General features: G+C 32.0%; 2 protein-coding genes across 2 annotated transcripts; both read right to left on the reverse strand.

Annotated features, from left to right (window-relative positions):
* Positions 1-59: 59 nt before the first annotated feature.
* Positions 60-3,665, reverse strand: LOC136985657 (uncharacterized). The gene is made up of 5 exons (XM_067282980.1): positions 2,765-3,665; positions 1,198-1,286; positions 632-690; positions 314-569; positions 60-236 (listed from the first exon to the last, which is right to left on the reverse strand). Exons 1-5 carry the CDS (start codon positions 3,663-3,665, stop codon positions 60-62), a joined length of 1,482 nt encoding a protein of 493 aa, XP_067139081.1.
* A 7,280-nt stretch (positions 3,666-10,945) lies between these two features.
* LOC136985642 (uncharacterized) lies at positions 10,946-12,794 on the reverse strand. Its single transcript, XM_067282962.1, has 3 exons — positions 12,614-12,794; positions 11,551-12,538; positions 10,946-11,439 (listed from the first exon to the last, which is right to left on the reverse strand). The coding sequence occupies exons 1-3, from the start codon at positions 12,769-12,771 to the stop codon at positions 11,176-11,178; spliced, it is 1,410 nt and encodes a 469-aa protein (XP_067139063.1). The 5' UTR covers positions 12,772-12,794; the 3' UTR covers positions 10,946-11,175.
* Positions 12,795-14,054: the final 1,260 nt, after the last annotated feature.

Here is a 14,054-nt window from a genome sequence, read left to right on the forward strand (position 1 = left end):
ATATATAAAATAGAATCATAAATAACTTCTTGAAAATAAACTTTTCTGAAAAAATGTATTTAAAATGTCTTGCCTTTCTTCTTCTGTACTGGAGTCACTTTCTCAATTTCTGGCGGTGGAAGCTCCACGCATTCTTCGTCCTCCGAGAAGTTTAACTGAGTTAAAATTTTAAATCTTACATCAAAGTGCCACAAATACAATTTCATTTTATCTGCTTGATATTTTCTTAACGTCAACTACAAGTAAGAAAAAACAAATTAAAAAATTAAACAAAAAAAATATTTTTGATAAAATATAATTCTGAAGGACTCACTTTGTGCAAAGGGTTCTTTTGTATTTCTCCACGACTAATGTCTACCAATTGGGTCTTGTCATAGACATTAACAGCTCCGATAACGCCACTGCCTTGTTGTTTGCTACCTATGTAAGTTAAAGGCTGAACATCGACCTTTAACATGACCGTGCTTCCAGAGCATTTAATGGCCGTTATGGTATTGAATGGTACGATAACACATGCCAATCTGTTACCTTCGTTGTCGTAATTCATTTCAAACTCGTAAATGAATCTTCTATTAATTTAATAATTCAGCTTAATAAATTAAATTATAATTTTATTAACAAATAAATTTACCTTTTACTAAAGAGCACTTTTAATCTGTTAAAAATTCTCTCTCTTCTTCTGCTTTTTACCTACAAGAGAGAATCCATTTGATTTAATTTTAAAATATTTAGCAAATGCTGTTATTAAAATAGAAAATTATAAACTAATAATTGTTATAGTACTGAAATTTAAGTTAAAGTCAGTAATGCTTGGATTTTAATAAATTTTAAAATATTTTCTGCATTGAAATTCAGTGAATTGTAAATATTCAAATCCCAAAATATACATTAATCGGGGTCCGCGCTGAGAACCGAAGGAGGTTTTGTGCAATGCCGCCCAACGTTTCCAGATTGGGGTTTTTATTTTATCGACTGACAGAAAACTTGGGAAATTTTTACACTAAAACAAAAATGTTGACATAACAGAACATGTGAAATATTATTTAAACATTGTGACCAAAAGTGATATTCGGAATTATTCAAAAACTATTGATTACTATTGTTAACGAGCATTTATAACAGCATCACATGTTATAAATCTAAGTCTAGTGTTATATAATTAATTAATTTTTTTAATTTCTCAAATTAAAAACTTACCACAAAATTTCCTATTTTGAGTTCTTCAATTTCGTAATGGCGAGGTCTGTGTTCTTTGGCATCCACTTTTCCATGCCTGAATCTCGGAACTGGAAACAGAAAAATGGAAAATAGTCATCATCAACAGTAGAATAAAGTGCTGTATTTGCGAGAATTTACAATTCTCATTAATTTATTAATTCTTTTTCACACCTAAACCTGACAACAAACGGAGTTCAAGTCAAGGCTGTTGTTATATGGCTGCTGGTGATGTATTACTAAATTTTCATCCCCTACAACAGAAGGCAAAAATTAAAAACGAATATGAACTACAGTAGACAAGAGAAAAGGGGAAAGAACAATTCGAATGTTCAGTAAATTTAAGTGTCGAGTTTGGGCGTATGCAAGAGCGAGCACTAAAAATTGAACTGAGGCAATCGAGAATTACCCAATTACTTTATCTCGGGTAAACGTAAATTAGCTCGTGTCAAATCGAAAGAAATGCCAAAATATTTGTCAACAGACACGGTTACGAAAATATTTCATCACAAATATTTTATTAAAATTATTTTACATTATTAATTATTATAAAATAATGAAAAATTTAACTGAGGATAGAGACTTTATAAAAAAATAAACAATAATTGCTAATCATTGGTAAAATCTTCATCGACCCCCTCTCTTTCACCCCGCGGACACTTATCCAGTAAAATTTAATAGCATCAATCCACTAATACTCAAACCTCCTTGAAAAATTTTGGAAATTTTTAACAAAAGGCATAATAATTATTTGCACAACTGGACTTATGCAGTCGCTGGAGCTGCATAACGCCGGGTTGTAAAAATTGTGCAAGTTCGTAAACAACTCCGTAAACCACATTATTAAAGCCAAACGAACCGCCGAATTAATTAAATGATTAGATATGAATTTATTTTTCCCACTCCAGACAAATTTGGAATTTCTGGAAGAAAAGAATCTAAGTAATTTTCATTTTTACATTTTCTATACAATTCAAAAAGGCATTTTTTGTTGTAATCAGTTTTCAATCAAAACTTCAGGCAATTTTTTTATTTGTGAAAATTTCTATGTAATTCAAAGCTAATTTTAAAAAAAGTACATGGATATTGGCATTATTATTATTATTATTATTTTTCCTTTCGTGGAGGTTGTAGAATTAAATTATTTAAAAATGAAAAATACTGATATCATTTCTTTCCAGGATAATTTAATTCATAATGTATTCCAAATATAATTAATTAAATTCCGTGACACCAGTGCTGTAACTAGGCAGGAGCAAAAGATGCACCCGCACAGGGCCCACTTGGAAAGGGAGCCCAAAATGCATGTATTTGTTTTATTATTTTCCTCAAACCTAATTAATTTAGCAGCCTAAATGCAAATTCATGCACAGGGCACAGGAATGGCTAGTTATGGCACTGCGTGACACAGATCGTTTGCTCAAAATTCCGGGATAAGCATAAGACCGGGAAATAAAAAATCCGCTGTACCAGACATTTGATTCCACTTTAACATGCATTTAAAACGATTAAGTCTTGTGTTAAAGTACTAAAATATAACAGAACTTACCTTCACTTAAAGACAAATGAGATGTCACTTCCGAAAACTCGATAGCGGGACGATTTTTAGATTTTCTGGAATCGTTTTCAAAGAATTCTAGATCCTTGTTTTCTATCGGAATCACGGTGCAGATGCCATTAACGGGCTTCTTCGAATTTTCCATTTGAATTTTCTGGTTATTGCCACAGATGCGATGGATGATCATGTGCTGTTGTCTATCCAATAGCAGCTCGCGTACAGTTTTCCTACGTTTATATTTCGAATCGCCGTGGATTAAAATATCGGAAAACGTATACTTAGACGAACTGTTATCTCGATTCGAAGCCGATTCCACTGTAACTGACAACATTTTTATTGGGGATTTCGAAGAAGCTACATTGGGCGACACCTCCTGAGCTCCCTCTACACTTATAACTCGTTCCTCTTGAAGTTCCATCTTTGACGAATGGATTTCAACGTTAATCTCCTGTGGATTTTCCTCTTGTTTATCACTTTCGACAATACTTAATGGAATATCTTCGAGTGAATCAAATTCTGGACAGAATTCATCATCGGGAAGATCCACGTATTCAGAATTCTTAACTGAAGGAAGAGGAAAAGCCATAGATATAGGAGGAAGGGATGGATGATACGTGTTCAGAAGATCCTCGGTTTCTTTGGACGAATTCGACAAAATTGGTTCGTTGTTGAAAATGAACCAATCGTCCGGAATCTTCCACGAATCAACGTCATCACCATTTTCGTCCTCATCTGTTACTGCACATATTTCCGTAGAATGCAGTTCTTCCGCTGCAGTTTGCCAAAACAACTCGCAATCGTCGTACATATCTGATAGGTCGGGCAGATAATAAGATTCCACAGAAAACTGACTAGATGACATTTTTACTTGCATCAAAATCTGTAAAATCATTGCATACGTAAAGTATTTTTTTAAATGTTCTCTTAGACCTATTTAATAAAAAATATTTAATGTTATAAGATATAATCTGGCTCCGCCATCTAATAGAAAAACTGTCGTCAGACAATTTATTTTTTTAAAACAAAATTCTAAATTTAGTAAGGAATTTTGTAAAAAAAAGGCATTTAGATTCAGAAATCTAGAAAAACTTGAACACAAGACAAACGTTATTGATTCAGTTTGCCTTGACTTCAAATGTACTGTACGTATTTAAGATGGAAACGTATACGAAATCCATCTATTACTTATTTAGTTTGTCTTCCTACCTGCGCAATATAACGAGGGCCTACTATATTTTAAATTATATAAGTTTATTAAAGCAAATAAGCAACTTATAAACATACCTAACAATTTTAAATCACACTATATTTATTACAAAAAATAATAGCGTGATTTAAAAAGTGAATGTGGTTAAAAATGTGAAACTAGTAAACGTTAAAAAAAGAGTATTTTTAATCAATTACATTTCGTAATTACAAAACATATTTTTACTTGAATTACACGGAGTGTTATGAGTGATATTAATTAGTATATATATAAAGTTAATACAGAGAGCCGCACACAAAGAAAAAAAAACTATCGAAAAAAGAGGCAAGAATAAAGACCAACAACTGCCGAATTATCGGGCTAGCAAATGGCTATAGTAATATTAATAATTTAAGTTAATTTGGTACTAGAGTTAGGCGTTAGGCGCCATCTCTTGCTAAATTTAACTTAACTTAAATTATTAATATTACTATAGCCATTTGCTAGCCCGATAATTCGGCAGTTGTTGGTCTTTATATATAACGGGTTAGTTGTTGTTTATTTATAGAGGCAAGAATATTTATTCTAGAGATATTGGCTAGATGTGATCACATGATTACAATTGTTCGCACTTTAACAATATATTTATATGTTGTTTTGTTACAGCAATGACATCGTTTCTAGTTATGACGCCAAGAATCTGAGATATTTTGAAAAATTTAAAAATATTTTCGTTCATTCACAGATACCTATTTTTGGACCAATTTTCACTTCATTATCTGAATGGGGCTGATTCACGCAATTCTTATCCTGCTATGGCTTTTAGGAACATAAATGTCATTTTATATTATCGCTTCTATTACAACATGTCAATTCAATATAAAAAAGAAAGTTTTCTTGTGACTTCTGGTTAAATTGTCATTGAGGAGAATTTCCAGGTTTCCTCTAACAAATTTCATGTCTTTTAATTTTTGATATTTTTTTATGTAATCTGAAAGATATTTAACCCCTTGTGTATTCAATGAGGTTAATGTCGAGAGACTGAAAGGGTTATTGCAATTATTTTGCACGTTGAATCCTATTTCAATAACCCGAATTGATTGTGTGATTCAATCTTGTTGAAAAATGTAAACCTTCCAAGAAACTTCGAAATAGCGGCCAAAAGTTTAGATTTTATTTAAATCATCAATCAAATTCAATAAAAACTACTTTTCTACTCCAGCTACAAACATATCCCCGTACTTAAACAGTTGTTCCTCTATATTTAAATTGTTTCAACTACATTGTTTTTTCTAATGTTGTGTTAGGTTTCCTTCATATTTTTACAAACCCATCATTATAAAAAATACATTAAACTCTTTTTCATTACTAAAAATTATTTTAGATCAAAACTGTAATTTGATACCTTGGAAATCCAAATATTTTTCTGCACATTTTCTTGCTTATAGACTGTTTCCCCCTAGCTAATCGGTTTTGATATTCTTATAGTTAAAATCCCTCATATGGTGTAGCAAACACGTTTTTCTATCGTTTTCTAACATTTTCTAACATTTTGGTATCCTAGGTCACTAAAACACGGATCTACTTTGATCTTCTCAGCAGTTATATTTTCTTTCCCCATTAGAAGATTCTTTGGACGCCATCTTCAAGCAATTGAACCAGCCTCTTTGTAGGCCTAATTGCTGATAATTAAATTTAAGTAGACGAATGAGTGATCTCTCAACAACTTCTCCAGTTTCTCTCAAAGATTCACTCTCAGAATAATATAATTATTTGCCTTCTATAGACCGATATTTCTTTTCTTTTACTCCCAATATAGCTATATTTACAAAATACAAATATCAGTTAACGAGCTACGAAGTTTATAAAATGATTTAACGAACATATTCAAGTTCATTTGATGAACGCAACAACAATATGGAAGTTTCAACTTGTCCGTAGTGTTTTTCAAGAGAATTTTATTAGTATCACGAATTACGGAAATATTAGAAAAAAATAAGACCATAAATTATTTATTTTCTAAAATTTAATTTAAAAATTACAATTAAAACGAAAAATAAAAACAGAATTGCTATAGACACATTGGAGGTATTGGTTAGAGTTAAACTGGACATGAAGAAAGGAAAATGTTGCTGTGATTATGTGATCTCAAAATATATGTATTCTTTATTCAATTCCTGTAACTTATATGTTGATCCTTCAAGTTCAACGCATTCAACAGCAACGGCGTCCACAATGTCTTCATCGTATGTAGAATATTTTTAGAACATTAAGTTATGACAATAAAATATTACTGTCTGTAACTATTAATAAATTCGGTTAATGTTATCTTAGGTAGCCAAGACAACAGCTCGTCTCTAATTCCAGCAAGGAAACAGTGGGACGCACGTTCTAACCTAACCTATTCTAATACTATACCCTCGAAACTCTGAAGTAGGGAATTTAATATGGTAGTAGGGAAACAGTTACGCTATAGATATTTCATCTCCCTGATATCTGACAACATTTCTGTGAATACGGACATCGGTATACGTATTACTAAAACGTCAAACTATAAAATTACTATAAAATTTATTGTTTTAGAGATTAAAATTCATATAATACTACTACACTTTAAGTACAGCTTATCAAAAATAAAATTTGCATAACGGACTACATTATAACAATTACACGTTAATTAATTACTATAATTTATATTATTAAAAAATTCAACTGCGCAATTATTATTCGCGAAATTATTCTTCAGACATTTAAATTTGTGAAATTACAATAAGATGACTTAGAATTTTAAGCGGCGAATCTATGCTAAATGAGTTAATTGTTTGCATATTTTGACGTAATAATTAAAATTTTGTCTCTTACCTTTGCATGAACTAGCGCGTGCCAGGATCACTCGTCAATTCTCACTTCGAACGAGATTTTATGCAGAATTCAAAAACGCATTCATGGCTGCGAGATTAATTGAATTTTATTTAATGTTTTTCAAAATTAATTATAAATTAAATGTCCAAAATTTATAAGTTTCTATATTAAATAGACTATTATTTATTTTAAATTATAAGTTTATATGCAAATATTTATTTTATTATTTAAAATAATACGTTTGTTTTGCTGAATTTTAATGTTATACCCATTACTTTACGGTTACTTAAAAAAAAGCAAATGTTTTAAAAATAAATACTGTAATTAAGTTCATTACATAAAAAGAGAATTAATTTGGAGTGTAAATGTCAATTAAAGGCTGTTGTATAAATTACTCCCGGTGGAACTTCGGGACTTTGAGTATAGGCCTATATCTGAACTGAGGGGACCGAGACGAGTTCAACGGTACCGGAGACGAAAAGTAACAAAGTTATCATATTTACGATTTCTTGCCTTTCACAATGCATTCTACGCCATTTTAGAGTTTTCCATGGTAATGTATTTAATCCAACTGCGCGTGGACTTGCAGCTTTGAATATCGATTGAGCTGAAGTAAAAGGTTATCTATTAGCCTAACTAGGGACGGTCACCTCCTGGAGGGGTAGGTTAGGTTTTTTTGGACAAGCCGTGAAAGCGGCGCGTAGTACTAGCCGACCGCGAGCGATAGCGAGCATGTCGGCGACTGAGGGGCTTGTAAACGCTTCTCGACCTCGGGGCCTAGAGCCCCGAGGTCGAGGAGCGTTTTTCTTGGTAAATTATATTCTGACATGGTTTTTATTAAAACAAAGAAATACCAAAACAAGATTACTTTTGCAAACTTGTTTTTGATATTTTTTAAATATTGTGGCTCTCTGAATTTGACACAAATACCAAGCTACCCAATTTGAAGTTGTCACTAATTGAACTCAAAACGCACTCACAGCACCTTTCACCCACGGACGAATTCGATACCGGGTTCCCAGAGGCTTTCGCTGCAACTAACAGAAAGTCCACTAGAACAAGATCTTGAATGTCTTCACATAACACTAACACTCTTACGATCTTTTGCATAATGACCTCTTTTCACAATTATAACATTTATCCTCTGGACGAAATGAAGAGGAAGGGTTCATAGAAAGAATGTATGGACTTATTAGGTGATATTTCTACGCTGACTCTGTGTCTACACAAAATTTTCCCATCTAGTGCTCTAATATAATTTCTAGCATCTCTTGAATTTTCAAATTCTACAAAGCAGATTCTGGAGGGCTACAAGCAACTGAAACATTTTTCAGAATATCATAATAGCCAAATTGTTCTAATTTGTTTGGTATTACTATTTCCTATTTCACCAACATAAACTTTACAATCCAAAAGGTATCTCTATAACGTGGCATTATAGAAACATGAATCGACTTCTGTATCAGTTTTTTTCTTTTATCTTTACAAACCTGTCTGAGCCGTCATAGTTTGTGAATGGGTTTATATCGCACAGATAGTTTCTACAGTACGTATATGTTTACGTATATCTGGTTACAATATCATAGTTCTATTGTTCAACAAACATCGACCTTAATTTAACGTATTGTACTTGGTATAACTGCAACTTCAGTTTTGATCACACCAAATTCTTCTGTTACTTCAGCTGCGGGCACGAAATGTAGTTCTTTCGGTAAGGGTTAAGCATACCGTTTCTCTTGTAAGCATCTCATCCGTAATATAGTCTTTTGGTATCAAATTAATAGTGGCTCTTGAATTTCTAGTTAGGTTGGTGGTGCCCATTCATTTGTGTGATAACCTTGTAAGATGATAAATGTTATTCATTTTGATCCACAATCACTTTATTCACTGTCTTCACGAAAACGCGTCAATGGATCCATATTCGAAACACAGTTATCTGACATTCTTCAAAAACTTTCTTACTCGAAATAAACTCTATGATAGCATTACTATAATCAGGTTTACCTGAGGTTATTTGCATTACTAGTTTTTTTTCGTGAGCTTTCGATCTCTATTTCTTAATGCTATCGTATTTGTCGAGCAGTCGGCTAATCACTTCGTGGACACGATCTCGGCTTATTCACCGATAAAATACATCTTCCGATACTTGCTCCTTCATCCGGTTTGATACAAACAGATCTAATAAAGTATTACACTCAATCGTCTCTAGAATCTTTTACTTACTCGCTAGAGTATATTTTAAGGTTAGAAAGCCAAAATGGTAATCGCAACAGTAGAGCAAATTATCAAAGGTTCTTTAGACTGCAAGATCTAATTCAGAAATTCAATGCTGACAGGATCGACGTAAGTAAATACAAATTGATATAAGCTGGAGACATTTCCGGGAGAAAATTAGGGCCCCGAAGAGGTTCCCACCGTTATAAAATTGTTGTTATTTTTACTAACAAAAATAAAATATTTAAGACTGTTTTTTATTGATAAGAATCAATCTACATATTTTATTTGTTAAAAAAAAAAAAATGGCAAGAGGGATCCGTTAAGAAACAAAAGAGGCGGGCTCTAACCTTGGACCCCATACAAGCTCTCAGCGGCATGATTATGTTTGAACAGCAAGACCAGAAATTAGGAATTAGTTTTGAAAATTAATTACTCATCAGATTGTGTTGGTGATGCAGCTTACAGCCCGCGAATGAGGAGAACAAGCCATGTAAAGAACTTTTCCTAAAGAAATTTAAATTGAGTCCGGAAAAATTCCAACATAAATTTAGGACTCGAAAGGAGTTGAAATAGCATTTGTAAAGATTGTCTTTGAACTTAACTATTTCAGCCTCACAACCACCATGTAGAATCTACTAGTCACGTGATCATAACTGCAGCCTATTTATCAAGTTGCTAGTAGCTTTATCCAGCTCTTCACTCAATAAAGCAAGATAAAGGAAACTCTTCAGCTAAAATTAGAGGACCCAGCTGCACGGGATAAAAGATTTCCTTCATCTATGTTGAAACAAAGGAAAATTTTAATTGGATTATGTTTTTAATAAATATGTTATACATGTTCTTTCTTGCGGATCTCTAGAATACTGTATGTGATGGGTTCCTAAACTTTACATATTGTTTAAAGTGCATTAAACGGAAATACTGAAACGGAAGATGGAAGTTTCGTATGTAACGTTTAAAACGCTATAAATCGGTGAAATCTCCGTTAAGATTTCAACGATTTATGATGTTCCAATAAAATTATATCCTGCATCACTTACACCTCGATATATTAAAAATATATATGACATTTAATAAAAAGGACAACTTTTTATTAAATGTCATATATAGCATTATGCAGCAACTTCTTAATAATATAATTTTATTCTGTCAATAATATACCAATTTAGATCATCGATGATCGGCTACATCATCGATATAACATTCGCAACAGTTTCAACGAAATGGATGCTAGATGAACGTCACTTAGAAACCGGTTTAAAACGTTTGGAACGTCTGGCTAAGATGCTTTAAAAAACGTCTAATTTAGGAATGTGCCCTATCCTAACTCTTCCTCGGGGTAGTTCTAGGAATAAGTTTTGCAATTAATATTTTCCTACGGTTTAAACGGTATAGCAGTTTTTATGCCACCTGCACATTCTTTTGTTTTAATGCAAAAATGAATTAAAACTGAAAACATACCCCCAACTTGAATGTAAACTACTCAATGATAATTGCGGTAATAATAATTTAACAAGTTCTAGACGAATCTAGAGTATTAAGGCCAACTTGTTTTACGTATAGCTTACATATGTTATATCTTTAGACTTTTATACGTACAGGACTTGCAGAGAAAAAGGACTTCTGCTGCGAAGAGGGATGTAATGCTCGAAAATATTTAGTAATACTTAAAAGTCAACGCAACACGGAGAAATTATCATAAGACCAAGAAATTAGGTGCAAGAACCCGAAAACTTTGCATCAATCCCGAAGTGGTCACCCTGCTTCTATCGAAGAATAGCTATTGATTTATATACATGTGATGACTCAAATTTTTCTATAAATTAAAATAAAATTCAATTTTAAAGCTTAACTTTTAAAAATTATTTTCTAACCTTAATTTGGTAGATTATATACAGATATTGTTATCTCCACCAAATATAAATCGTTAGATAATTAGAAGTGTTTACGTGGGCTTCGAATACATAAAATACCTTTTTAATGTGTTGTTAATTCGATATTTTTGACGTCAAGTTTCGGTAAGAAAATTTAACCATAAATTATTTAAAAAGATATATTCAGCTACAATTAAATAATTTATTAAAATTATTTAAAGTGTATTTTATAAATTTTATTAATTCAATTTGGAAGGATTGAATTAATCCGGACTAGATTCAGTTGCATCGTAGAATATATCTGTTGTGCATTCCACATATTTTGCTTCATTTACTCTCTTCGAAGATTCTTCTTCCTTTTCTTTATTCTCATGTGACAAATATCTTGTGTCTTCATTCTTCGGATGAATCGTAGTTAAGCTCTCGGTTATTCGAACTTCGCCATGATTTTCGTACATGTCAAAACTCGAAGTAAAACTATTGATATTTTTGTGCAGAGCTACTTGACAGGTATCGGAATTTGCTTTCTATATGAAAAAATATAATAATGTATTTAATTACAATACTCTAAAAGTACTATTATATGAAAACTTTGTCTTCAGAGCAAAGTTTTCATGTATATTATTTCAATTATTTACTTTTGTTCGTCCAAATGTTGGATAATCTTTGCTTTCGCAATTTGATTCGCTGCTCGATTTAGATTGAGCGGACAACCATTCTTCCGAAGAAGATTGGCTATTCTCGAAAATTGCTATCGGTTCTCCAAATTGAATTTCTTGATTTTGAGAAAGAACCGGAAATTGCAAAGATTTTGAAAGTGTCTTTTCTGCCGATTGTAAATCAATTGTGGAATCTTCTTTGTAATTACTTTTTTCACTAAATTCCAATTGGTCATTTTCTTCTGAAGATCGTACACATCTCACTTCAATGAATGATTTGATTTTCCAGTCACTGGAATCGGTATCTTCAGAATTTAGTACGGGAAAACTATAATCAGGCTGATCAAGAACACATTTTTCTTCAATTTCATTAGAAGTCTTCAAAATTTGTTTATTGATTTCCATAATGTTGGGAGACCTGATTGTACCATCAGATTTTGCTGTATCTTGTCGAAAATTGATCATTATTTCTTGCTCGCCAACTTTCAAAATATTCGTAATCAGTTCTTCATAGTTTTCTTTAGTGGAACAAATCTGAGCTGGATCCAAATAAAAATATTCCGCTTCGATCGGAACTTCTATTTCGATATTGCTTATGGGTATATACATCATTTGCCTGTTGTCAATTTCTTGTTCTTCTAGTACAGAAACGCTTTCCGGTTCCTTCCAATTCTCAACATTGTTCTCAGAACTATTTTCAATCACTTCAATCACAGTTATGACACTAGAACACGATGATTGAGATTCTGTCATCATATTAGTTGAAACATCTTCCCATTTTTCTGCATCACCCATGGATTTCTCTAGAATTTCATCACTACTAGTATCGCATTGATTCTGTTGACTATCTCCAGATTCAAGAGGAACGTTAACGTTTTTGAATCTATACCACTTGTTGGATGATCCATCTCTTTCTTCTTCGGATGTTATATTGTTCCAGAATTGTGTAGTTTCATGTCGTTTTTCTCTGTTAACAATTAATGAAATTGTTAATTTAATTGTTGAAATGACTAATTTTAATCAAGCAAAAAGTAACACTCACTTGTTTTTTGCAAAGATTTTCTTTTTATCTTTTCGGGAAAGCATCTTAGTTATATTGGTTGTGCATTTCCTGAATTTTTGATGAAACCAATTGCTTAGAAAGCCTTTTCTTTCTTTAAATCGCTTTGATTCACTTTCTATTAGATGACAGAGATCCATTTGTGATTGTTATAATTTGTAAAGAATGGTTTTTGATTTTTATTTGTTAATAATGATTCGTAAAAACATGTCATTGTTATAAATAACTTATATTGAATAAATACAACGAAATATATTTAATAATAGTCTCAATTTTAATAGTGTTTTGCTCCTGTACATCATACTTTTCCTGAAAACAAAGTCATACCGGTCATCTATCTAACTCCGTTCGGGAGAAAATGTTTGAATTAAAATAACCTGACTTCCGGAGCTAACTGGAAGTTCGTATATATTGGGTTGTTCGGAAAGTAATTTCGTTTTTTCCATAGAAAAATAAATGCAATATTATTATAAGAAATAAATATTTTATTGAATTATATATTGACCATTTTGGTCAAATACCTGTTGTCATTGTTTCTGGTAGTAGCAAGATTTCACATTCGTAAAAATTTTGATCGTTGTTTACAAAAAACAGATCCAAGTGATTTTTACATTGTCATTTCAAGTAAATGTCTTACAGTTAAAAATAATTTGTATAGACCGGAACAAGTAATAATCTGAGTGTGCCCGATCTGGCGAATATGGTTGGTGTGATAACACATCCCATCTAAGCTATAACAGTTTCTGACGAGTTACCAAACTTGTGTGAAATTTGGCATTATCATGGTAAAACACTACACTTTGTTTGTTGATCAATTCTGGCCTTTTCTGTTTGATGATATTACTCAATCTGTTTACTCGATGGCAGTACACTTTCGAATCAATTGTTAAATTGTCTGGTAAAAGCTCAAAAAAAAAATTTCTTTAAAATCCCACCATACAGAGCATCTCTCGTTAATAACACGTGGAACCCATATATCGAGCTTTGAAACGAAACCAATTCGTTTTAAGTAATAATAAACGGTTCAATTTAACAGATTTAATCTCTTAGTGATTTCACGTGTTGTCATACGGCAGATTGCTTCAATCAGTACCTTTATTTTGTTTTCATTGGCTTCAAATGGCCATCCAGAATGTGGTGTATCTTTGATATTAAAATTGCCAGAACGCAATTTTGTAAACCAGTTTTGGCACTGTCTTTCTCTCAATACATCTTCTCCAAACATGTACCACAATTTTTTTCTTGTTTGAACAGCATTTTGATTTTTTAGTTATAAAAAAGCAAAATATGCCGAAAATGATGCTTTCGATTTTCCAAATTTGATGGGACAGCGAAAAAAGAAAAAAAAACAATTGTACGGAATCAAACAAAATTTTTTACAAATAAGTTTTAAAATGTCAGCTGTCGAAGTATATAATGAAAA

This window comes from Centruroides vittatus, unplaced genomic scaffold (assembly GCF_030686945.1).
Source record: "Centruroides vittatus isolate TY-2023 unplaced genomic scaffold, ASM3068694v2 contig_975, whole genome shotgun sequence".
Lineage (NCBI taxonomy): Eukaryota > Metazoa > Arthropoda > Arachnida > Scorpiones > Buthidae > Centruroides > Centruroides vittatus.

What these genes read in the sequence shown, in the direction of transcription:
- LOC136985657 (XM_067282980.1), bottom strand. Translation starts at nt 3,665, where the DNA reads ATGATTTTACAGATTTTGATGCAAGTAAAAATGTCATCTAGTCAGTTT. An exon ending in TCATTTGTCTTTAAGTGAAG is followed by an intron (nt 1,287 to 2,764) that starts GTAAGTTCTGTT and finishes TTCTGTTTCCAG; the next exon opens with TTCCGAGATTCAGGCATGGA. An exon ending in AAAGTGCTCTTTAGTAAAAG is followed by an intron (nt 570 to 631) that starts GTAAATTTATTT and finishes TTAAATTAATAG; the next exon opens with AAGATTCATTTACGAGTTTG.
- LOC136985642 (XM_067282962.1), bottom strand. Translation starts at nt 12,771, where the DNA reads ATGGATCTCTGTCATCTAATAGAAAGTGAATCAAAGCGATTTAAAGAA. An exon ending in AAAATCTTTGCAAAAAACAA is followed by an intron (nt 12,539 to 12,613) that starts GTGAGTGTTACT and finishes AATTGTTAACAG; the next exon opens with AGAAAAACGACATGAAACTA. An exon ending in CAACATTTGGACGAACAAAA is followed by an intron (nt 11,440 to 11,550) that starts GTAAATAATTGA and finishes TTTTTCATATAG; the next exon opens with AAAGCAAATTCCGATACCTG.